The sequence below is a fragment of the Salminus brasiliensis genome, chromosome 8 (assembly GCF_030463535.1).
Source record: "Salminus brasiliensis chromosome 8, fSalBra1.hap2, whole genome shotgun sequence".
Taxonomy (NCBI): domain Eukaryota; kingdom Metazoa; phylum Chordata; class Actinopteri; order Characiformes; family Bryconidae; genus Salminus; species Salminus brasiliensis.
In genome coordinates, this window is record NC_132885.1 from 7,392,161 (window position 1) to 7,418,062 (window position 25,902).

The 25,902-nt window shown below is 42.3% G+C and overlaps 1 protein-coding gene across 3 annotated transcripts in view; it reads right to left on the bottom strand.

The window, feature by feature from the left end:
- The window catches only part of glsb (glutaminase b), an 81,158-nt gene that overhangs the window by 11,925 nt on the left and 43,331 nt on the right, over positions 1 to 25,902 (bottom strand). For 2 of the 3 annotated variants that reach the window (XM_072685472.1, XM_072685471.1), the window contains exons 7-14: positions 25,368 to 25,426; positions 17,131 to 17,163; positions 15,839 to 15,897; positions 15,495 to 15,561; positions 14,274 to 14,324; positions 12,610 to 12,786; positions 11,430 to 11,561; positions 8,074 to 8,166 (exon numbers count right to left, since the gene is read on the bottom strand). In XM_072685472.1, the coding sequence (XP_072541573.1) occupies positions 8,074 to 8,166; positions 11,430 to 11,561; positions 12,610 to 12,786; positions 14,274 to 14,324; positions 15,495 to 15,561; positions 15,839 to 15,897; positions 17,131 to 17,163; positions 25,368 to 25,426 (671 nt within the window). Of the gene's footprint in view, positions 1 to 1,696; positions 5,666 to 8,073; positions 8,167 to 11,429; positions 11,562 to 12,609; positions 12,787 to 14,273; positions 14,325 to 15,494; positions 15,562 to 15,838; positions 15,898 to 17,130; positions 17,164 to 25,367; positions 25,427 to 25,902 lie in introns of those variants that run through there. The other variant, XM_072685473.1, reaches the window with a different exon arrangement.

A 25,902-nucleotide genomic window follows, 5' to 3' on the forward strand; every position in this document is an offset into this window, starting at 1 on the left:
GGAGATGTACACTATGTGGACAAAAAGTATTGGGACACTTGCTCATTCATTATTGTCTTCTAAATTCAAGTGAATTAAGAGCTGACCCTGCTTACGTTGGAGTAACTGTCTCTACTGTCCATAAAAACGATTTTCGACTAGATTTTGCTTTTAGGATTTGATTGCATTCGGCGACAAGAACTTCAGTAAGGTCAGGATATTGAATGAACACCACTGATCAATGACCATGCCAGAGAACACCGCTCCACTGCTCCACAGCTCAATACAACACCCGGCCTTAGGCAGCACGGTGCTAATAGGTTCAGGTTTATCTGCTCCAGAGAGTCCTGTTCTATTGACAATACTTCTTCTACAGGTACCAGACAAGCTCTCGGTGTGTGTGTCTGTGTGTCTGTGCATGTACACATCTGCGGCAGCAATGGGTGCAAGCTAAAATAGCTGAATGCATTTATTAGAAGGGGTGTCTGCAAACATTTGGACATGCAGTGTAACTAACAAGTAATAGAAGCTTATGCACAACAGTTAACTAGCATTTTACTCACTGCATGCTACTACAACTGCTCCTGCTCATAGCCATCATGTGTCCATGTTTGAGATCAGTGAAGAGCTTCACACAGTTTCGAGGCGGGCGAGTGTGTGAGGAATTAGTGAGCAGCTTCCACAAACTTACTTCACTTGTTAGGTGCATTGGCCTCGGAGCTCCAGGGCAGAACTAAAGAAGCAAACTTCAGACCCAGGCAGACATGTTTCAGCTGACCGACTACATTAAGCCCAAAGGGGAAATTGAGTAAACTGTGTAAAGCCACAGTGTTAAAGTTTAGCACACACTCACACACACACACACAAACGTCTTCTTACAGCGTCTGTGTTTATTTATTCCTGGGTGAAGAACAAGATGTTGGTTCTAATAGAAATACAGTAGAGGACAGTGTTGTGTCTCCTGTCTGTCTTTCGGTCCTGTAGCAGTAACACTGTCCTCACTGCCTCGTCATTAAGACACATCAAGACAACCCACTGCAAGATATACTGTCGGCAAAACTCACGAAGAGTTAAACAGTGTGATTCAGAGCGTGCTAGTGTGAAATAGAGAGAGTTATTGACCGAGTCATTTTATTCACCATCCAAAGAAACCAGAGCACCTACACCTACGCCTACACCCACACCCACACCTTTTACCAGCACATTCTAGACCGAAACAGTGTCTCAGGCGTCAGCCAGCAAAATTATAACAATACTTCATGTAATAATGTTCAGTAATGTAGATTTAAGGGTCTTTTCAGATATATTATATTCCACTATATTGTTTATTGTTGCTGGCATGCAAAACCCTCGTATTTTACAGTAAAAGGGAAAAAACCTTTTTGACTCAATGGATGCCAATGTACAAATATTTGATAAGAAGTGATTTTGGAGCATTTGGATTGGTTCATTCATTATGAAATATTGACATAATGTAAGGGATGCCTGCCAGCTTCACACTGTGGCAGTGAAAAAGTGAAAAAAAAACGGCATAAATGCAGATATAAGTTTTTTGCAAGACGGCGCCGATTTTTGCTCATCAAGCTTTTCTACTATTTCACATCAAAGCTCTCTGAATGACTGTCAGTATTGGAAAGATCAGCATTTAGCAGATGCATGATGCAGATGTGAGACAAACAAGGGAACAAAATCAAACAGACATGGAGTAACAGCGAGATGGGATTAAATACATTTATTAAAATGATACAAAAATGTGAATTAACAGCAAGACACTGAAAGTGAACGACAACAGAAAGAACAAGCAAAAAAAAAGCAACACTGTCTTTGAAGCACTGTGAAGAATCTGTTCTATATACTGGAATAGTGTAACACCTGAAAGCAGCTCTAAATAAATACTGCTACTGCAAAGCCAAGACCTCAAAAGCATGGCTGTTTTTTTTTATTATTATTTATTTATTTTACAGTTCAAACAGGAACAGTCACATTAGTAATACAGAGAAAGATTTAGCTTCCCTTCATTGTTCAAGTAATCATCGTGTCCTGCTTCCGTTACACCTTTTCATAATGGGAGCCTGCCTGGCGCTCAGGCTTGGCTTCTCCAACCAACCAACCAGCCAGCCAGCCAACAGCATGACCACATAAGCGCGAGGCAGGCTCAGAGAAACTGCAGCGGCACAGAAAGCACACAAGCGTCCAAATCCGGTCAGTTAACATGGAAACAGAAAGAGCGAATGACAAATGCTGACACGAGGGGGTGGGGAAACATGCTAACGCCATGCCCTGTTACTTCAGGGGAGGTCGTGCTTGTACAAAATCATGGAAAAAGAAAATATCAGCATATATAATACATCACCAGTCAACACGAACGTACATGCTCTACACATAACTTAAGGAATGAGGCCTAGCAGTTCATACACATAGCAGTAACATAGCAGTGGATACTGGAGAAACACTGACAACGTCATTTTATTTAGGTTTCTGTTGCAGGAAATCCCCACAGTAGTCTCCACCCTTTCTCCACCTGTCCTCTTTATTCATTCAATCTACACACGGTCACTTTAGTCTGATATTAGAGTGAACGGCCCATGAAGAACAGCATCTACACATCTAATTTCTGCGAATCCCTTTCTTGCAACAGTAACCATTAAAAGCTAAAAGACTAAAGGCTCAGTCAGGTGCCGCGGCCCCAGGTAACCCAGTAAAGGATGCTGCTGAATAACAAGTTTAATGACCTTCAGCTATGCTCCAATATGCATCTCTGCAATTCATGGCCTGGCCTGCCGCAGCTCCTGAGCGAGGCTTTAACCCCCAAAACCATGCTGGACCTTAAACGTGATGGTGCAATGGTAAATGACCATGATACCTATTCAACAGCACATTATGCGGCGGCAGAACGCCAGGATAGGCTCCAGAGTAGCTAAGCAGCATAAGATCTAAGGCCTCCGCTGAAATATGTACATGTGCAAAGGGGGCCAGGTCAGCATTAAGGGCAGATATTTGGTGGGAAATATTGAATGCTTACGCCTCTGAGCCGGCTGCTGAAAAGCGACTACACACTTCTCTGATTCAACCACAGCGCACTGAGTATACACCAATCAGCCATAACATTAGGACCATTTATGATTACCTTCATCTACAGTGACTTCTGTAAGGGGATGCAGATATTATGCAGCGAGTGAACGGTCCGTTCTTGAAGGTGATGACGTGTTGTTAAAAGCAGGAAAAAAATGGTCAAGCATTAGAATCTGAGTCAATTTGACAAGAACCAAACTGTGATGGCTAGGTCAGGTCGACTGGGTCAGAACATCTCCAAAACATCAGACATGTCCTGTGGGGGTTTTACCTGGTACACCATGGTCAGTACCTACCCTAAGCAGCCCAAGAAAGGACAACTGGTAAGGTGACAGGGTCATGAGCACCCAAGGCTCACTGATGTGGCCCATGGAGGTCCCACCTCACAACTTGCAGTCTTTAAAGGGCTTAACAAACCTGCTGCTCCTAATGTCTTGGTGCCAGATACCACAGGACGCCTTCAGAGGTGCTGTGGAGTCCATGCCGCGAATGGCACAAGGGGGACCTACTTAACATTAGGGAGGTGGTGCTGATGCTATGGCTGATTGTCAGTGTAATAAGATTTTACTCCAGGTCATTTTGGAGGATTTCTATTGGTCATCAAAACAGCAACATTTTAGATTTATGGATTTATGAAGGAATGTAACTGCCTTCAACTCACCAGGACTTGCAAGTGCAAGCACAAGTGTGACAGCAGGGGGCGCTGTTGTCTACTGTAAGTCTTCTATGGCATCTCAGGTCTTGTGATTATTTCCATTCAGTTAGAAAGCAGTTTAGCATTTTCAGTGTAATACTACTGTAGGGCAAGAACGGCACAGCGGTAAGAACCTTACAGTACCACTCCCCCATAAATATACAGTTAAGCTAATGCTAATTCATTATTCTTTGCTATTTATAACCAAAATAATGACCAGGTTAGCAGTTGTTGGTAAAACAGCTATGCTAATTAGTGGAAAAGGCTTAAAGAAAGCAAGCTGAAGCGTTTGGGCCACTGAACCCAACATGGCTACAACAGAGTCTGAAGGTCATGCAAGCCTGCGTCACCACAACTCCTTCTGACACAACACACCGCACGCCCACCGATACACACTCTGTGAAGTCCCAGGGGTGTGTGTGTGTGTTTATGTGAGCGTGAGCACTCCTCTGAACTCAAAAGCTCACGACTGATGAGACTGATGAAGAAACGCTGCTGATGTAGAAGCGCTGCTGGCGTCACTGTGGGCTACAGAGAGGTGGGGGTGGGGCTAGTTTGTTGGATAACGCACATCCAAATTTACAAGGGACTGGATCACTCCTTTTTTCTAACGCTGTGGCTCGGAAGAGCTTTAATCTCTATTCAGCAGCCGGTCAGGATCGTAGTAATAGCCCTGATTTTTCACCTTAAAGCAGGGGTAGGCAACAAGTTCTGGAGTCCAGCATAGTTTCCTGATCTCCCTGCTGTAACAGACCTACTAAACCTAAAAATGTACAGGAGAGTTGAATTAGGTGTGCTTAAGAAGGAAAAGCACTAAACTGTGCAGGAATTCGGCCCTCCAGGACTGGAATTGCATTAAAGGAATGGCTCATGTTGCGAACAGTGAATGGGAGAAAGCCACCAATTAGAATAGAGTAATTTTCATGGTGCCAATTCACTTTCATTCACTGTTAATGACATTAGTTATGCTGACGTCCTTTAAAGGGGGAATTCCACCGATATTTACGCCAAACCTTCTGCATAATTTATCCATTAAGATAAAAAAAAAAGCTATTCAGAGTGGTGTGATGTGAAACGGCTGCTTGTAGGCACAGTTAATGACTCTGAAAACCAGGGGTTGCAATGTCCACAACACAAAATGTCACCTTTTTTCTTCCAAAAATATATTTTACATTCTCAAATCTTGTATAAAACAATACCCCAGGCATCAGGCATCAGATTTCTGGCAATTTCCACGTGTTAACTTTCAGTAATGTAGCTTTTAGAGTCATCAAACTTGTCTGGCTCTATTCACCACCACTGCATATATACCACCTCCACTCATTCAGTTTCTCTCTGAAAGCTCTCTGAATGACTTTGTTTGGAATTCCCCTTTAACACTTGCTGGTAAAATGAAGAGAATTAAAAAAAAAAATAAAAAAATAAAAATAAAAAAAAAACACACTTTCCTGCAACCTCCCTGAACTCCCTCCCTGCCCTTTCACCTGTCAATGCCCTTCCAGCCCTCCTTTCCTAACACAAGGCCCGACCCCTCCTTTTGCTTTGTTTTTCTGCAGAGTAACACACAGAACAGAAACAGAAGCAGAGCAGCTGCAACACTGTCTACCTTGGTGAGGGGACATGTCCCTTGCAGAGAGGAAGACAGACAACGTCTCCGCTAAGACAGTCACACAAACATGACAAAAATAAGAGAAAATAAAGCGAAAGAAAATAAATAGGCTGTCTGGCCCCCTTGTTTACGCCCTCCAGACGAAGCAGGTCCGTTTAGTTGCGCTCCCCGACACTCTCCATCCTATAGACTACAGTGGTGGAACTGTCCTCATTGGACTCAGTGGGCGAGACTTTTTTCCACAGAGTTTCTTTGAGAGCCAGCTCCTGCTGAAGGCTCTCGTAATCCATGGGTCCAAAGCAGGGGTGCTGCTGTGTTGAGCAACACGGGGAGAACACGTTAGTTTTGCTCGCCTGCAGGGCTGCTGCGTGTCTGTATATGTGTGTGTATCTGTGTGTGTATATGTGTGTGTAAGATTCACAGTATTAAATATAGTAACATCGTAACACCAGCAAATAAAAATAAAGAAAGGTGTGCCCTCTTATCTACAAGAGCACACGACCAAAACATGGGTGTGGTGGACGTCCTCCCCACTGCGCAAACAGTTTCTTAGCCTTCAGAACCAGTTATTCTTGCATGCCACAACACTCACTCACAGAGCTGTTACTAGGTACTGAAGAACCTAAAAAATACTGAAATAACTGACATTCCTTCATCTGAGAAGGTCGAAGGGGAACTGACGCCTTCAGAGCGAGACACACTGACCCCTGAATTGGAAATGAAAGCCATCAAACCAGCCTGAACCCCCTGAAAAGGTACACTCCACACAAAAATCCACCTCTACTGCCTGGGAAAAGGGAAAGTGGCGCGAGGCCTGCAGAACCAGGGCACGGCGCTTCAGGCAGAGCAGCTTTCAGCACATTTTACAGGGTATTATTGATTAGAAGTGTGCTGCTTCTGTAATTATCTTTACTGCAAAAAGGCCCGGCTGTATATTAATCATCTCTATTAACTGTGTAATTACATACTAACAATCCAGGCAACAGCAGAGTAACTACTGGTGCTGGATTCACTGTTACAGGTGGATTACAGGGGTACAGCTTGTGTAATTACATGTGTATCAACTACAGGATTAGTGTATTTCAGTAGCTGTTCAGGAGCTTTTAACGTATGTGGTTTTAGATTGGATTTACTAATGTGGATTTAGTATTAACCCTCTGGGGTCAGGTCTCTTGATGTTTCTATTAATATCTTTGTGATAATACAGCGCAGAAATGCGGTTCACACATTTTCGGAATCTGTAGAGCCAATGTTAGATCGTACCTGACTCACACCTGGAGTTCCGGGACTATAAAAAGACACGTCGAGATACTCGTCTCTGTGTCTTGCAGTCTCGAACTGGTGGATTCGTTTTGAGTGAAGCTGACCAACGAACCCTCAGAAACTCTTCTGCCTCTTGCCTTTATATACTAATTGATTCATGCATTCTGAATTTATACATGCACTAATTGTGTAAAGCTAAGACTCTGGTAAATCCATTTCAAGCACCAAAACAATTGGTTTACATGACTAAAGGGATGTTTTAACAGGAAATATGAAGAATTTCTAAAATCTCTTCACACAGTGCTCTAAGTCACATGGGTCTCATTATAGAGAATGCCAAGGTCACTTTTAAATATATATGTATACACACATTTGATCAGATTTTCACCCTTTTTCTCCCCAATTTGGACTCTATACCCATACGTACTCCTCTCCCATCACACGCAATGCCCTCGACACCAGTGTAGGCAGGCTATAGTGACAGTGCCTTAGTCCACTGGACCACCCGGGGTCACGCTCTGAACATTTTAATATACAGTATCATCTTGTTTGCAAGTGCCTTTAAAGGCAAATTTCAGAGGATATGCCAAAATGGAGAAAATGCCCTTATAGACTCCAGAGGGTTAATATGAACTGCTGCATTTCCTGTTACAGCTACTTAATGTAATTAAACCTGTAGTTAATACACATGTAATTACAGCAGCTGTACTTCTGTAATGCATCTGAAACAGTAAATACACCACTACATTAATATGACATGGATTATTAATGTGTAACTGCATAGTTATTAGAGACCAAATGATATTCATGCATTCAGCAGGGTGAAGCCATATGCATGGGTTAGTATGGTAACTTGTCATACCAACTTGAGAAAGTGCAATACTACCTTAGATTGACCTCATTAGAACACTAACCAATGTCCAGCCTTGTATTATACAACCTGGCTCATAACCTGAATGAAATATGGTCTCAACTGCAGCAGCATTCCTTCTCCTAGATCCTCTAAAAGTGCAGGGAAGACTGTCCCCCTGTTATTTCACACCTTCAGTACATCAAGAGCAGCTGTGAAGTCAGAAGGGGTAGCTAGCGCTCGCAGTCGCAGTTAGAAGTCACAGTTAAATTGGACGACAGCACTCGTCCCCCAGGCAGCACATTCTAAAGTTCACATTATTTGGCATGTAGTGTTAACACTGTCCTCTAGGGGGCGTGGGAAGTTTCACCAGTAGTTGTCTAGCATAGCAGCACCAGTCCGCAGAGAGCGACCGCGTGACAGGAAGAGGAGGCTTCCTGTGCTCTGCGCGAGCCTCAGCGCTCAACCGCCGGTCCACGGTAACGGAGGAAAGAGGAGGAGGCGGATTTGGAATCGGTGCAGTCACTCGTACAGGACGCTGTGTAGTGCGTTGATGGGGCATGCAGGGACGGCTAGGTGGGGAGGCAAATGAAAGAGTGCACTCACCCGCTGGTCACCGCCCTCACGCCGAGGGTCCAGCTTCTTGGCGAAGTGCCGCAAGTTGTCGTAGTTGTGGAAGTTGAACAAGGACACCAGATCCTGCCAGGAAGAGAAGATGAAAGGGACAAAACGTCAATGAGGGACAAAACGTGAAATGCACAAACACGCACATGAATGAATGGCTAAAGCCGACTAATGACTTGCTTTAGCCTTTCATTACACTGTGGCAGATGTGTGCGCTCACATCTGGCTTAAAAAAAATAAATAATAAAAATCTTTGGTTGGTTCTTTAGGAGTTTGACAAACTTTGGTTCATATCAGCCAAGTTCTTAGAAAAGCCTGAAGACTATACACCATATGCCAAGATTGCAGGTCAGTCGGTCATCCTGCATCTCCATAATAAATGAATGCGTCTTTCAGGAACGGTGCTGAAAGGGTTGCTCCTCACTGACTCAGGTAATATCCATCATCTGACTGAATCAGGCGGGCTACTGTTCTGCAGTCTTCTAAAGAGACCTGCTGCTTTGCACAAGTAAAAGACCAGACTGAGAGAAAACCCTAGGAGAGATAACCCCTGCAATCCTCTGTAAAGCAGTTCAATCATCTGCCTGCATACACTACATGTCCAAATGTTTGTGGACACCCCTTTTAACAAATGCATTCGGCTACTTTCAGTTGCACCCATTTCTGACACAGATGTGCAAATGCGCAGCTTGACTAGTCCCTCTGGAGCAGATAAACATGAACCTACTGGCACCATGCCTAATGCCAGGCGTGGGCTAGAGGGGTATAAACTCTGATGTTCTCTGGAATGACGTAGGACGTTTGGAATTAAAAGGGGATGAGGGGATGACTTCATTAACACTCCTGTCGCTGAGTGCAATCAAATCCTCACAGCAGTCTTCTTCCCTGGACAGTGGAGACAGTTACTCCAACAAAAGCAGGATACACTCTTTTTAATATCCTTGATTTCAGAAGAAACAAAGAATGAAAAGCTGTCCAAATACTTTTGTCCATATATAAAGAGTGTACCTAATCGCTTACTCAAGGACTTCCTCTGCCTCTCCCTCTCTCCTGTTGGGCCCCGTGAGGACAGTGAATGATCAAAAGTGTCTCTAGCACTCTCTACTCTCTCACTGCACTGTCTGTAGCTCTCTCCGTCTCTCGCTTTGCCTGCACACACGTGCTGAAGGGCGTACGTGGAACAGAGGTGCTGACGAACAGCAGGAGTTCTTAGAGAGGAGCTCTCCTCCTCTCTCAGCAGGCTTGGAAATTTACTGCAGAGCAGGAAATCTCACACACACATTAGAAAGGAGGTGAGGTGCAGTTCCAGTGAAAACTCAGAGGCTCGTGTGTGCCATGTAGAGTTAGGGGAACCGCCTCCGGACAGGCACGAGTTCTATACTATACGAGTTCTGTCACCTTCCTCATATCTTATCTAACATCCGGCTGTGCTGCAGTCAGAGCTCTTCAAATCTGCCCCCAGAGTGGCTGTGATGTGCATATCTGCACCAGCTGGAGTAAAATGGGTCAGCATGTGTAGTCAGAGCTTCCTGTGTGCTGCAGTGTTCATAGGTTTCAAGTCATTTTCCGTAAGCTGCAAAAATGTTTGACGTGTCCAGGATGATGTTAATATTCACAATATGTTAATATTTATAGGTGATCAAATCTGCAAAGTTGACAAAAAATAAATAACAAAAATAAATAGATATACATAATAATAATAATAATAATTATTATTATTTTATTATTATTAAAATATTATGGTATATTCTTTCAATGACAAGTAACAAGAAAATAAAATATTGATTATAATATTACTATATTATTAAATTATATTGACTATGTTTTCTTTTGGTAGTTTGTAACAAAAACATGAATGTTTAATTTTGTAATTATGTTTTTCACTAGGTTTAAGCAATAACAGAAATGTAGACAAATGAATTTCTGCAATAATTGCTATTATCAGGATGCAGATTCTGCTATAAAGAAGTGACCCTACAGAGCCTTTCATTTCTTTGTCACATGACCTTTTACTTGGGCTGCAGCCCACTTTAATGGCCTGCTGAGTCATTCAATATATTGGCAATAGGGAAGCACCTATAAACTTTTTCTGCTCCTATACCAATACAGACACAATTACTCTGTACCGATCCGATACTATTGTTTAACTAATATCATATAAATCATATGCCTCAGCATGTGGGAGGGACTTCTGGCGTCAGGATTAACTTAAAGACTGCTTTACTAATTAAACAAACTATAACAAATGAACACAGATAGAAATGAACTGAATTTCAATTTATTTGTCACTAAAATAAATAATGGTGCTGGACCATGGCACATTGTTGTCCGGGCTCAGGACTTTTATTCTAAAATTTTGAGGCCAAAGAGGAACAAGCAGCTCCTGCCTTCTCAGTTCTCCTTATATGGAAGTCCAGCTGTGGAAGTGACGTCATTACCCTAGAATACTTGCAGTGCAGGAATTGAGTCCAGTGAATGGATCGCTCCTGTGGATCGGCCTAATTATCTGACACCCGGTCCAGCTAATTTTGTTAGAAGGTCATTCTTTACAAATTTCTGCTGTTTTATGTGTATAAAAGGGGCGTCCGGCAGCTTTGTGGAGATTAAGATCATGAGAAAGGAAACCGCGTTACGGCTACATGTTGCAATTCTACCCACACTGCCAAACTCTTCTGTCAGATAAGCTGAATTCACTCTCATTTCAGATTTTTGCTTCTCGTGCTGTCTAGCAAACACATCAGCAATTTTGAAGGACTTCATTTTGAGTAGAAAAAAAGAACTGGACAGCATGGCTAGGATACACAGAGCCAGATCACTTGCAGTTCCTGCAGTTCACTTATACGCTCACAGTGTGGGTTTATGTACCAAAATTCTTCTTTATTCATTCATATGATCATTTTTTTATCTCTCTGCACCTCTTAAAAGAGGCGGGACATGTTACTATAATCTCCAATTACCAGAGAATAGCCCCACCAGTTTGTACAGAAGTCCCTGTAGTTACTGAGTAATACACCTCAGTGTGTAATAAGCCTTTCTGTGTTAGCAGGCTGTTTTTGCTAGTGTGCCTTTAATACTGAAATATTTAAACAATCTCTGACAGGGTGCCCTGAATTGTTTCTCAGATAAAATAGTTCTTATTATTGTGGAATGGGCGAGTTTCTTAATTGGCTGATCTAAGAGTTTTCACATCACATCAAATTAATTCTAAATAAGCCGTTTCCACACACACACACATACACACACACACACACATATATATATAATATTCTTTAAAAATTGTGAGGGAGAACATGTCAGTTTTCCCTAGCAGAACAAACACACAAGATTTTTTCACATACCTGGCAGAACTGGATGCCACGCACACTGTTGCCCAGTTTGTCCAGCGGAGGAGACCAGCACATGATGCCCATTACATTGGGTACCACCAGTAGAATGCCCCCTGCCACGCCTGACTTGGCTGGCAGACCCACCTGAGAAAGATAAATCACACACAGGTGTAAATACAATCACTAATATTAGCTGATAGATTTGATTGATGTTGTCCTCGCAGCATTTCTATTTTGTTTTTAGACATTTTGTTCTTTATTTGCTTCTTTATAAAATCCTTTAGTGACTCATAAACAATAATTACAGCATAGAAATTTAATGACTCTCATAAAAACTGTTAAACCCAGGAGCACTCTCTCAGCAGTAACTGAGTTTTTACTGTAGAAGCCTCCGATCTCATCAGAACAGATGCAGGTGAACATAAATCCAGTAAAAAGGAGAAATAAAAGCTTCTCATTCTGAAGAAAGAAAGTAGTGAGATCTTGTCGGTGAGCTAGTCTGAAGAACAGAACTCGGTTCCTCCAGGTTTCTCCTGGACGCCCCCCAGTACAGACAGCACAGCGTGGAGGATGTGTTCAACTCCATCAGCAGCAGCAGCAGCAGCAGCAGCAGCTCACCTTATTTACCATCATTAAGCCCTGATTTACCACCAAACCAGGTGTTGATCTGAGGAGAACTCTAAATAATACTAGACTCCATGAGAGAGGAGAACTTTGGAGATGTTCTAATGATGAACACAGTGATGGAGAACCACCACCACCACTTTCTGTAGGAGTGTTATTATTAGTGTTTATTCTAATATCAGTGTTTTACTGAGCAAATGTCAGGAAGTGCCATCAACCTACCCCTGAGAGAGCGAGGCTAACTGTGCTCTCGGGCTGCTGATGGCAAGCAGCATGGCCTGGAATTCGAACCAGTGATCCTCGGATCTTAAACATTTTTGGATTGTCTGCTTATTGTTAACATAATAATGTAATTAATTATTATGTTGTCATTATATCATAAAACGCTCCTAGAAATGACAAGAATAATAATTATAGCATTTATTTATGGGACAAGATATATTCCCAAAAACACAGATACAGAGACAGCCCTACTGCAACCAAGCTGGTTTTAGTCATAGTCATACTATACAGTGCTAGGGATGGCATGTACTGTGTGTGTGTGTGTGTGTGTGTGTGTGAGACTCACATGGAAGGCGAACTGTCCAGAGAAGTCATACATGCCGCAGGAGTGCATAAGGCTCAGAGTGTTGCGCACGGCCTCAGGACTCAGCACACGCTCGCCCGTGATTGGACAGAAGCCGCCGTTGGCCAGCGTGGCTGCCATCACACTGGCGCTCTCGCATGTGACCTCAATGGAGCACAGCTACACACAAACACAAAGCCAAAAATAGCAGTCAGTACTGTAACCCTATCCATTAACAGCTTTAAACCATTACCCATTAGCCCCTGAGAGCAAAAGCTATAATAAGGGGGGCCTGGGGGTTTCTCACTGAGCTCTGGGCTCTCAAACCTAAAGCCAAAAGGATGGCAGCCAGCAGCCCTGATCTGAACAGTGCAGAGCTGCTGAAGCAACAGTTCCCGCATGAGTGTGTGTCACGTCAACAGCATCAGCTATCCGGTTACACATTCCCACAGAGGCATAAGGCGGTCACCTGCTGTGTGTAAGTGAGTCAGAGTCTCCTGACCTCGACCTCAAGAGCCAGAGGTATCGGAGTCGTCCAAAAGTGTGTAGACACCTGCTCATCCATCATTTCTTCTGAAATTAAGGATATCAATAAAGGGGTTGTCCCCCAGTGCTGCTACTAGATGTTTAGAACACTGCTGTGAGGATTTGATTGCATTCAGCCACAAGACCATCAGTGAGGTCAGGTACTGATGTTGGATGATTAGTTCTGCCACTCCACCACATTGCAAATGTATTGGATAGAGCTCCATTACTCCAGTTCCACAGGGTGGTTTTGTAGCCCAGCTTTGGGCTCTGGGGCTCTTTGGGCTCTGGGGTTCTTTGGGCTCTGGGGTTCTTTGGGCTCTGGGGTTCTTTGGGCTCTGGGGTTCTTTGGGCTCTGGGGTTCTTTGGGCTCTGCTCTTGAGCATCCCATTCTATTAGCAATGCTTTTCTATGAAGATTATAAAAGATGGGTGTTCCTGTGTTATTTTGGACATATAGTGTATTTGATGAGCCTGGGTAGGATTTAGGCTCTACATTCAAGTTCAGCTAACACATTTAATAAAAGCTATTTCTCTATTTTCCCTTCATACCCCTCTTATCGTGTAGTTTTTTGTCTTCAAAATATCATATTTTTTAGCACAAAACATTATGTAAAGTTTCTCCAGAGCAGAATGCATTCTAATCACCTCGGAGGCCCTGATTAATGCATACACCTGATAAAGATTTCACTGGGGTTATTCAGTTTGCTTCATCTGTTTATCAACGATCTGATTTTGGTTAATTCTACACAATAACTTCGATGCTATCACATGGAAGGTAGAGTTTTAAGACTCCCGGATTGTTATGGTCAGGATTGGTATGTTTGGGATTTAGTGCAGTGGACTGGTTCAGGCTCATGTATAATGCTCTGGGGCTCGATTTCAGATCTGATTAAAGCTCTGGCATCCAGAGCAGGAGGGTTGATATAGAGTATCAGCTCAGTACTGCCCCTTTATTGGCATTCAAAAGATTTAGGAAAATACCAAATCAGAACTGCTATTGTGTAGTTAAGGAGGTACAACCTATATTCTATAGCGGTACATGATGTCCAAGCAGCAAATGCCCCGTGGGAAATGGAGTAAAGTGAGTAAACTGAAGCGAAAGCCGCTGTAGTGCTGAATACTACACTGCTCACTGCTCACCTGAAAGTAGAAGTCCAGGATGGAGGTCATATCTGTGCCCTCAGGGAAACACTGCACACAAAGGAGCATACATAATTAGCAGAGCAGATGGGACTAAAGGTCACATTAACAATGGAAAAGGGATGAGATGAATTAATGAGGGCTAATACAAATGATAGAGATGTTCAGAGAGTATTTCATTTATAGTTTATCAGCAAATAAGTTGAAACATATGAATTAAATACTGTTAAGTTTCATGCAGGATCATTCATTGTACAGCCCAAATAAAGTTAGACACAGAGTCTTTGCATCAGTTAGGTACAAAGACCCCTGATGATCCCTGTGAAGAGTGTGGGTAAAGGGAAGGTTATGTGTAACCTAAACTGTTAGGTGTAGGATCTTATTGTCTTTTCTGTCCCAACAGCAGTGTTGCTGATCGGATCATAAAAGGCCACAGCAACCTTAATTATCAGGTATAGGGGTTTGGCACTACTGTGTAGTTAGATGACATGTTTAACGATAAAGTGTTGCTGATCACACCATAAACGGCCTCAGCAACATAGGAAAGGAGGTCCCTACCCGAAAGAGCTTGAGATGTAGTGGGTGAGTAGAGTATAGGGGGAAAGGAAAGGGCTGGGCCGTATATGTAACCCCAGTTGTGAACCGGATTGTGTCCTTGAGCTCATGCATATACATACATTTAGTGAAATTCATTTTCACACAGATTATTCCTGGTTTTCCTGGTGTCCTGACATTTGACTTGGAAACTGAAGCAGCCGAACTGTGGCTCAAAACACGACAGTACTTTTTGTATTTGTGAAAGGGTCGCTGAATTTGGTACCATTGGGGTCTTCTTTATGATGCAATACCCTACCCACTATTTCTTAAAGGCATGTCAGAATAAAAGTCCTCAGTTGGGACACGTTGTGAAACTCGGAATTTATCATTTTGATTTATAGCCGCTCTATTCTGCAACATTTACAACTGTAAATGTTTGAAGCACAAAATCATGCAAAACTATTTCATTAATGAATTTAATTAATGAATGCATTGATTTAAGAGAAAGGTGTAAGGAGAATTTTAATTTCTTATTTATACAGGGGACAATTATATGCAAATGACCAAGGATGGCAAAACACCGGAACAGAAAATATAGATCTGAAAACATGTAACAGGGTAAAAGAGAAAAGAGTAATGCAGTGAATCAGTAACGCGGGGACACTGCAGCTTCTGAGCACCAACCTTCTTCTCTTTCAGATAGTAGCCGATAGCGAAATTCCGATCACCTGATTCACGCTCCGACTGGAATCTGGGTCACAAAGCACACGGACAGTCAGCTACTGAGCTAAAACTAACACACACCAACCATAACACACACCAACCATCATTATTTCTCTCATCCAGTCTCTACCCTCTCTCTTTCTCTTCCACCCATCATCCCCTTCATGTGAAGGGTGTTTATCCTGTGTTTATGCACCACAAGCGTACTCAGTATGCAGGACAGACTCATTAAGAATTAACAGAGCAGAGCCAGAGCAGTCAAAACAAGGTGGGCTGGTGAATAATGGAGAGAGGGCTCTACTTACGTTGCGTTGCTGAAACCCACGTACTCATTCCCTGCCATCTTATTGAGGAAATTCACCACCTGCCAGCCAGAACACACAGCGTTAAAAAAATACATAATAAGTGAAAACAGATGTGGACTGCAAGTACCTGTTTTAATCAGCTCCACAGGCCTCTATGAGCCTGTTTACACCTGGCATTGACATGCCATGTTTCATATCTGGACAGTGTGTGGACGCACTTTAGCCGAATTTCGGTTCAATTCTGTTACTTTTTTACTGAAATGGCGATTTTACACGCCCAATAAAAAGTAGATTAACACCCACTCTATTAAGGAAACACTTTCCAGGACTTTCCCAGGACATTTTTATACAATTAGCATCTGAGGATAAAATGTGCAAACTAGATGGCTCAATCTTTTAATTTCTCCAGGATCTCACTAATATTCCAGGACTTTTTTAGTCATTTCTAATTTTAGAGACAGTTTTTTAGACTGTCTAGGACTTGTGAGAGCCCTAACAAAGTGAGAGAGAGCGAGGGCGTTCATAAAACCAGTGTCTATGACCGTAATAATCACTTGCTCTAGCGTTTTTCAAAAGACATATTTCCACTTGCCCAACTGTATCCGGGCATGGAAACTGCATTCCGATTACACTAAGGCTGTCTTCAGACTGCAGGCAAATCGGATTCGCTTCTCAAATCAGATCTGGTGAGATGACAGACGACTGATGCGCACTGTTTTCTGCAAGTGATCGGATCGGATTTGCGTATCCGGACCTCGCAAACCTATCTGCATGAGTTGCTGTGGTTACGACCTAGGCTCTACCGAGCCGCTTTTACATGCAGAAGCAGGAGAGATGGAGGTCGCTCCGGATTTGGCATGGTCGGTTGTAAGTCGTGTGGAGAGTGACGCAAAAGAAACTTTGACATCCGATCTGAGCGTCCAGAGCGTCCAGGCTGAGACGCATCCGTACCATTCCAACTGCAATCGCCACCTTTGAATGTGGTTTGAATCGGATTTGCAGAAATCAGATTTCATGTGGTTTTTAGGCGTCCAGACTATCAACAATGTATCCAGATACCATCTGGATGGGATTTGGGCTGGCAGTCTGAACACTAAATGGGGTGGAGATGCGTCTCAGGTCACCTTCAAACGTGGTTAGTGTGCATCCTGGGTGTGTGTTGACACCTGGCTTTTTATAAGGTTGAGTAAAATCTCAAGGTGATCCGATCAGCACAAACACCAGTTCGTGCCAGGTGTAAACAGGTGTAAACAGCCTTCATGTGGCTTAGAATGTAATTCAATGACACTTACATAGTCAAACTTCTCTGCATTGCTTGCCTTTTGCTGAAAGAGATGGAAAAAAGAGAACCATCAACCCATTGGCACAAAACAGATCACTGCTACAAGTGTCATATAAACATAAATGTGAGGACAAATTCTCCATTATTAGCATTACTGAATACTAAAATATACACACACAATCACATAACGTCTTTAAAAAGAGAAATACACTTTTTCCCTACGGTGATGCAGAGCAAATCAGAAATGCATTCAAACAGAAACGTGACTACGTACTTGAAGATCACACAGGGTGATTTTAACATAGAAATCAAAGCAATCAAACACAACAAATCAGTTAGGGTTATTCTGTTAGACGTAAATGAGAGAGGAGGCTACAGAAAGATGAAGCCTATACGGAAACAAGTCATAAAAAGTGCTGTTATTTAGATATTAGCTACAGTAAATGTACTGCTGTCTGTAAATTAGCTAGGGTGATGCGCTGTTATTCTCTACATACGCAATGGAGGATGAACTGCTATAGGTAAACTGCTTTGGTTAAACTCCTACATGATAGTCTGCAGGCCAGACCGCTGGGCCAATCAATAAAGGGCATGATGAGTGTGTGTATTTGTGTGTTTCGCTTGTTTGAGTTGTATTTGATCCTGTAGCTGGTTGATTCCTCACACACACGTAACACTCGTTAAACTATGTCCTTCGACTCAGGTTGCTAGGAGACGAGGGTGAGCGGTAGGGCTGAACGATATGAAGAACATGAAATGTGTGGTTTTTGGTCGTTTTGCACAACTTGAGCTGTGCAAGAGCAAAGAAACGGGGGGGGGGGGGGGGGTTTCGTATAAATGAGGTAGGGCGAGGCATGGTGTCGCTATTAAATTAAATGATTTCATAACATTTAGCAGATTTTAAACGACCTAAGTGAGCCCTGAGAACCAATTAACCTTCAGCACAATGTCTAAAAACCCAGCACAATGCATGCTGGAAATGTACAGGTCTTAGTCAGGCAGAATTGTTAACCCCTTCAACCCAGTAGAGCCCCCATCTGCTGTTATGACCCTCTGGCAGCGTTCCTAATGAACCTTAGCCCATTCCTTGTGGGCAGTGGCCTCCAGTTCACTAATATTATTGAGTTTGCTGCTGCAGCCGTCTTCTTCAAATCAGAGATTTTCAATGGAGTTCTAATCAGACGACTGTTACAAACACCTCTAGAATCTTCCAGGACTTCTTCTAAAACCAAGCCTTGGTGGACTTTGAGCTACTCTTGGGATCATTGTCCTGTTGGAAGGACCAATGACACCCAAGCTTCAGCTTCTGTCTTCCTCACAGAAGACTGAATGATGTTTTCTTCAAGGATTTTACTGAATGCGTCTGGCCCTCCACATGCTGTGGGTTTTTAGTGCCAGAGGAAGCCAAGCAGCCCCAGACTATCACTGAGACACCACCATGCTACACTGCAGGCAGGGTGCACTTTCTAGCTTATGCTTTATTAATCCTTCTCCAGACATACAGCTGATCCATAGGCCTGTGAAACGAAGATGTTGTCTGGCTATGCATCACATCATAACAGCAGGAGGGTGCTCTACTGAGTACTAAAGACGCTTTAGTAGAAAGGGGGGGAATAATTCAGAGGCTGCAGTTGCCGATAAAAGTGGCATTTTGTGTTGAATTTGGAGAAGCACTTGTTCTAGTAGTTGTGTTGGGATATTTAAACTGCTCGTTTGATTGGTTTACTGCAAACAGGTAAGCGTTTGTACAGTGTGCTAATAAACCTAGCTTACAATGGGGATTGATTCATTTCCAATGCAACTGTGTGTCACATTAGAGTGTACTAACCATGAGTTGACATGCTAAAGACTAGGAAACCCCACTTCTGCTGCTGCATCTTGAAGGTGGGAGGGGCTTTTGAAACACTACAAGCGCTGCGGTGGATACGTAACGGCGGGCTGTTTAAAATGTCTGTATTTATTAGCCTTATTATCAGTGGATTTCTTCATTTTAGGGTGAAACACCCATTTAATTGTTTTTTCTAGATTGATTTATTCAATTAAAGAACTTGTCTGTGTTATCCTACAGTATCTACACTGGTTGTCTCTTTAAACAACCATGACTAATTATTAAAACAGCACTGTAGGCTGCTAGGAAGATGATCTTCATTGCCATAGTTTCGACCTTATCCCTGTGAATCTACTCTACCACAGTCCATTCCTGGCACTGGCTGTCTACCTGAGCCACCTTCATGACGAGTTTAGTGCAGGTGATTAAGTGTAACATTTAATTATTTGTAAATATTCAAGATAATAACTGCAAACTCCCACGTGTTGCGCATTATGGTTAGTCATAGGGTTGCAAAATTCCAGAAATTTTTTTAGTTGGGAAATTTGCCACGGAACTGTATGGGAATTAATGGAAATTAATGGGAATAAAATGGGAATATTCTAAGCTAAAGGTGAAAAACTTACATATAGTTGGGAAAAAAATATATACTGAAGCATAATCTTGGCTAAAATAATTTGATATGTTACCAAAACAGTTGAAAAGCAAAGCTGCTCCTCAATTCCAGACACATGACACATTACACACTAATGAGTTACTGAGACCACAGCCCCTGCATTCACTGTTCACTCCTCCATCACATGTCCAGCATATGTCCACATGATTTCTAGAAACCTGACACTCAGCACTACTGAAAGCACACATGTGGCACACATGAGGCAAGTTTTGGCCAGGTTCATATTTTTATTGACAGTAATAGCAATGAAACATTTAAGCAACTATTAAATCAAGGTGTGTTGCTCGATATCTGGTAAATCAGAAAAGCTTAATAAGCAATTTCATTTGAGGTTAGCTTACCAAGGCTAGCATAGGCTACCTATATTTTCTGCCTTAATGGGTTTCTGCAACCAAGAATAAATACATAAATACTTAATTATTTATTTAACATTTTGAAGACTATTAGAACACTCTTTTTGTTTGTTTTGATTGAACTATTGCTCGTTCAATGAAAGAATTAAGCATTTATAAAAGTCTGCTCACAACTATGTGTCACTTATCATTTGTATGGTTATGCCTGCTATGTCTGCTGTTGACAAAAAAACAGTACATTGATAAGGTATGATCTAGTTCCTTTAAATGATCCAATATTTCCTATTAATTCCAATAAATTCCCAAAATTTCCATGGAAAGTTTACATTTTGGAATATATTATATATATCAAAGTTCCCATGAAAATTATCATTATTTACTGGAAAGTTATCAGAAATTTTCCACCCCTTTGCAACCCTAGTTAGTCACTGCAGTTAAGATTGTTCACTTTATGATCATGAGGTTAGTTGCAATACTGTGACTAACAGTTAACCATAATATTGTGCAGCCCTAGCAGATGGGCTGGATGGTGGGACGCAGGAGGAAGGACTGAAGATCTCAGAGGTGCAGGTGGACTGGGGGTTGGGGAGAAAGATGAAGGACACTGAGGAGTGGACAGGGTGCCAGAAGGACAGGTATAGTTTATAAAAGAGATGTCAAACTGCACTCCTGTAAGGATCCAGCATTTTTCACTCGAGCTGCAGCTGATATCAGGGATGATAAGCGTGAGGGATTTGCTTTGTACTTAGTAAAACAGAGCTTGCTATTAAGGGCGTCGCACAGCGTGGGTCACACAGCGTGGGTCACACACCGGTATACAGTTGGTGGTCTGTGTTTTTTATTTTTCCATTCTAATTCAGACAACAATATTGTTTTACTCTGTAAAGTTCGGTCACTCAACCATAAGCGACTCCAAAATAATAAAATAATGACACAGCTTTGCTGTTTATGCCATTTTCAGCTGTCACAGCCACACCTGGTCTTTTGTATGAGAACAGAGAAGGGAGGAGCTGCTCGCTCCTCTTTGGTCTCATAGACTTTCAGAATTTCAGAAGTCCTGAGTCTAGACAACACTGAGCCAAAGTCCAGCACAGCTATTAATTTTAGTGACAAATAAACATAAATTTGGTTAATTTCTATCTGTGTTCATTTGTTATAGTTTACAAAGTTAGTGTTTAAGTCAATCCTGATGCCTGAAGTCTCTCCCACACAGGTATACAGTTAATTAATTCAACAATGGTATCAAATCAGCCTCTGCAACATTTAGGTATCAATATCAGAACAGAAAAAAGTCGGATGTCTCATATTTGTTTATCCATTTAACTCTAATCTTTAGTATAAACACACTGAAATAGTCTAGTAATATCTAGTAATATGGGGGGGTGGAGAAGACCAGAACGCAGAACAGCGGGACTGGATAAAAGCAACGCCTCGGCTAAAATACCCACAAGTATCCAGGCCGCCTAAAATGATCAAGGTCCTTTCCATATACTGTATGAGAAGTCGTTAACGTAATGATGGCAGCAGGCCTATAGTCAACAGACTATTCTATTACTTTCAGTAAAATTACTGCCTGTGCTAATCGATGTGGATTAAAACACGGAGGCAGGAGAGGAGGAGGCCAGTTTGAAGAATGGCAGCGTGCTCCTTTAACAAACCCGACAGCTCAGTGTTTGATTATTAAACTGTACATAACCTGATCTGGAGGAGCTGGAGCTGGGAAACACTGAAGAGTGCAATGCTGAGGCCCTGCAGGAGGGGAGTTTGACACTCCTGGTCTAAAGCTTTTAGTTCTGGTGCGAATCTATTTGCTACCTATTAACATCCTATTTATTTTGAGCCTCATATGTTAACAGTAACCAGACTAGTGGATGTGTGTGTCTGTCTGTGTGTCTGAGTTCTACAACAGCACAAAGAAAGTAACAAAAAAAAAGTGAATAAGGGTATCCTGTGCGTTTTCCTACATGATGTTTCTAAAGCATTATAGAAAAAGCTTCACAGGGTTTTGTATTTTGTAGCTTTACAGCTTATTAACCAGCACAGTGGGGTGCAGAGAACTCAGTGTGTCCCGGCTTGTTTCAATGAGAGGGGAGGGAGGAAAAAATGGAAAGGAAAAATTACCAACGTCATTGACCTGCTGCAGTGGTCAAAAAATCCCACAGTTCCTACGTCTGTAAAATATGCAACAACATAAAGAAAAAAGCATACAGAGAAAGCCTTCATCACCATATTGCACACGGCAGCCCGCGCGGACCCTCGAGGCAGGGAGGAAAATCTCATGCGTTAACTTGGTACAAAAGGGGTCCTACAAAAACAACAACAGCAGCTTCCACAGACAGTACAGCACTGGGCCAACACACTCACTCGCTCGCTCGCTCACTCACTCACATACATACATGCTGGTGTGTGTGCGTGTATGTGTGTGTGTGAGAGAGAAAAACAGAGAGAGACAACATTCATTCATTCACAGGTGAGCAATATGAGACAATGCAAGACTTCACACATGATGGACACAAGATATGAACCCCAAGTGTCTGAACCCCGATATGCAGAGGTCACATTCCATCAACTCTGTGGGGGTTAGCTGGATGAAGACACGGTATATGCAAAACAAATGAAAGCATGATTTGACTGTTCCTGTGTGAGTCCATTGTTAGTTCAATGGACGAACACTCTTCCTGTTGGCCTAACATGAAGTAACAGATGAGAACAGGCTGCAGAAAGCATGTGTGTGTTCACGGGGTGTCAGTGCTCTAGCGTTCAGTCGTGCTCGTTTACACTCAAATGTTGCATCTGCTTATCTACCTAGAGTCATTCTGATAGTCATCAGTAGGAAAATGTACCATACTCGAACCCTCTCATATCCAATGATGTGGAAAGGTACCACAGAACTGCTTCTTGAGAGCCGTGTTTGCCAACCTTGGTCCTGGAGGACGACCCCCTGCCCGGCACATTTTAGGGCTTTCCATGCTCTAACACACACTCTCCTATTCAAAAAGGGGTTGTTAATGAGCCGATTCCTTGAATGAGGTGTATTAGGAGAAGGGTAAACACTAACGCGTGGAGCCTCCAGGGCTGGGGTTGGGAACCACTGCTCTAACACACACACACACACACACACACACACACACACACACACACACACACACACACACACACACTTTTATTCAATACAGGGCTGTTCATGAGCCAAGTAGTTGAATCAGGTGTGTCAGGAGCAGGGAGCCTCCAGGACCAGGGTAAGGAAACAACCTGCATAGCTGTGTATGCCATGAATGAACATTTAAGAGGACTAAGGCTGGCCTGGACACTTGAACACTCCCTTAAAAACAATGATGCACTATATAGACAAAAGTATTGGGACACCTGCTTATTTTTTGTTTCTGACAGAATTTATGCTGTGTTTGTTGGAGGAACAGTCTCTACTGTCCAGGCAAGGCTTTTTAATAGATTCCTGTGATGATCATCACCCCACCTCATCTTCAACTACCCCACCCATCCTTAAAGCATTGGATGGAGACCCATCCATCATTCCAGACAACACAGCTCAATGCTGGGGGGCTTTATACCCCTCTAGGACACACCTGGGCATACTTTTCTATTCTAGTACCTCTCTACAGGGACTAGACAAGCTGTGTGTGTGCATTTGCACATCTGTGTCAGTAGCGGAGCGTGTTCATCAGAAAGGGTGTCCACAAACTTTCTTTAAAAACATTTGTTGTACATATTTTACACCATTCATAGATGGAGGTCCTGTATATTTATATTATATATTTATATCAGATAAGACGAAAGATGGGTCTGAGAGGATATTTGCTTATCGAGATAGCAGTGATGATACAGGACCGACCACTAGCTGTGTGTTCTCAGTGCATTTTAATACAGAATTCATCCAGATCTACAGCTGTATTATAATAACCTGATTAGCTATTCTGCATCTCTCAGCTACCACACTTGAATGTTGTCCAACAGTATAAAGGTTATTCTCTGTTTTACCATTTTAATACGCTTCACTTTCACTAATGAGGTGACGTGCAATTATTGTAGAGGAATATGTGGCTGGGTTTAGCTAATGGTAAAGGGATGACAATTTTTTAAGCTGAATATCACAACCATTGTTCAGTACCTGACATTCAGAACCATCGATATGTGGTCAGGGGTTATAACAGGCTGTCTGTAACAGACTGCTTCCTATTTTATGTGAGATATAACAGTTCGATAATGGGGTGAAAAGTATTCTAGTATTCTGAATAATAAGGAAAGTAATACCAGCATAACAAAGAAGTATCTGAGTATTCAGGATATTCAGGCCAGCCCTAAACAAGCTCTAGTTTTTTTTGTGATTTGTCTTGTCAAATCAGCAGTCCCATGTCCAAGACCAAACAACTAAATTTAGCGATGTAAACTCAATTTCAGTTATGTGGTTACATTGGAATTGTGTATTTCTTCAAATTTGTGCTCTGGGGAGCTTAAATAATATTTAGACCAAAGGCAAAGAAACCTTTCCTGAACAACAAAGGGTTAATGTTATTTTTTTCATTTTCTATTTTGGACAGTTCTCACCCTTGCTCTCCAGTTCGACCTACATTCCCACAATGTGGCCTCTGCAACACTACACCCAGGACTCACTAAGACATACATACACACACTAAATACACACACACTAAACACACACACAACAAACCAAAAACTGAGGGTGGGAAGCATGCCAGCAAAACCCAAGTCCACTATTTAATTAACTTGATCATCTTCTAGACTATTGTGAGTGTATCACTCAGCCAACGGCTCTGCTAGAGTTCAACAGCGTCTACTCAAGGATTACTGTGGTGGGTGGAGTCAGAGGAGATGGTGACTAGGCAGGAACAGGAAGTCCAAATGAATTTCACTGAAGAATTCATTGGAGACCAACAATCATTGGAATGTTCCCAGAACTAAGCGCCTTGAGTGAGAATGTCACTAGTCTGGATAGAGAGTGTACAGTTACAATGGAAGGGAAGTACACAAGCCAATCACTCGGCAATGCACATACGTGTCCCTGTGATGACTTCATTGTGAAACATGCATCGAGGGTCAAACCCAAACAGACCAGCCCAATATGTCCATAATCTTCCCACATGACAGTCACATTGAAAAAGTTACATGGAAACCTGTCACTAGTATGCCAAAGTACCTTCAGACTGGTTCTACCTGCTTGTTCTAAAAGGCCTGAGACATGAAATGCTGGTACATACAGTAAACCCCACACAGTGTGTTTAAGTCTAATCCCAACATTCATCTGTGTTAACTCTAACCTCTAACACACATCTGGACACTCTGGCCACTAAGCTGTGAGTCAAGTTAGAATAAGTCATTAAAACACAGAGGAACACAGAAACCTGGTGTATGCTTACCTTTATCAGAGAGGTACACACAATCGCACCAGCATTCACCATTGGATTATGGGGTTTATCTGTGGAGATAAGCAATGTTACATGTCAGGATAATATTCAATAAAAGCTCGACTTCAGAACGTTTCGAATTTCTGATCAAGATTAAGATCAGCCTTTACATTAACTGCACAGCCGGGCAACAGAATCCAACCTCCACGTTTCATCCCTTGAACTCCAGGGAACTCTATGAATTCTGATGCAGAAACTAGTGGGAACAAACCGGTGAACTGGAGTCCCACAGGGTTCAATTCTAGGACCTATAAAAACCTCTCAATTAGGAGTTTTTTTTTCTTTTTCAGATGTTTGTATGTTTTATTAAATATGTGTACACAGTAGAGTTCCTTACCATAGCACCCTCTGATTTCTGTGTATGGTGTATATGCATTTCTGTACATTCAGGGCTGTACCGCTGTAGAGTAATTTACCTGTAAATGAATGTCCCTTTTCTGCACACTGCTTGTTCTATTTACTTTTGACTATTTTTTTTAAAACATTT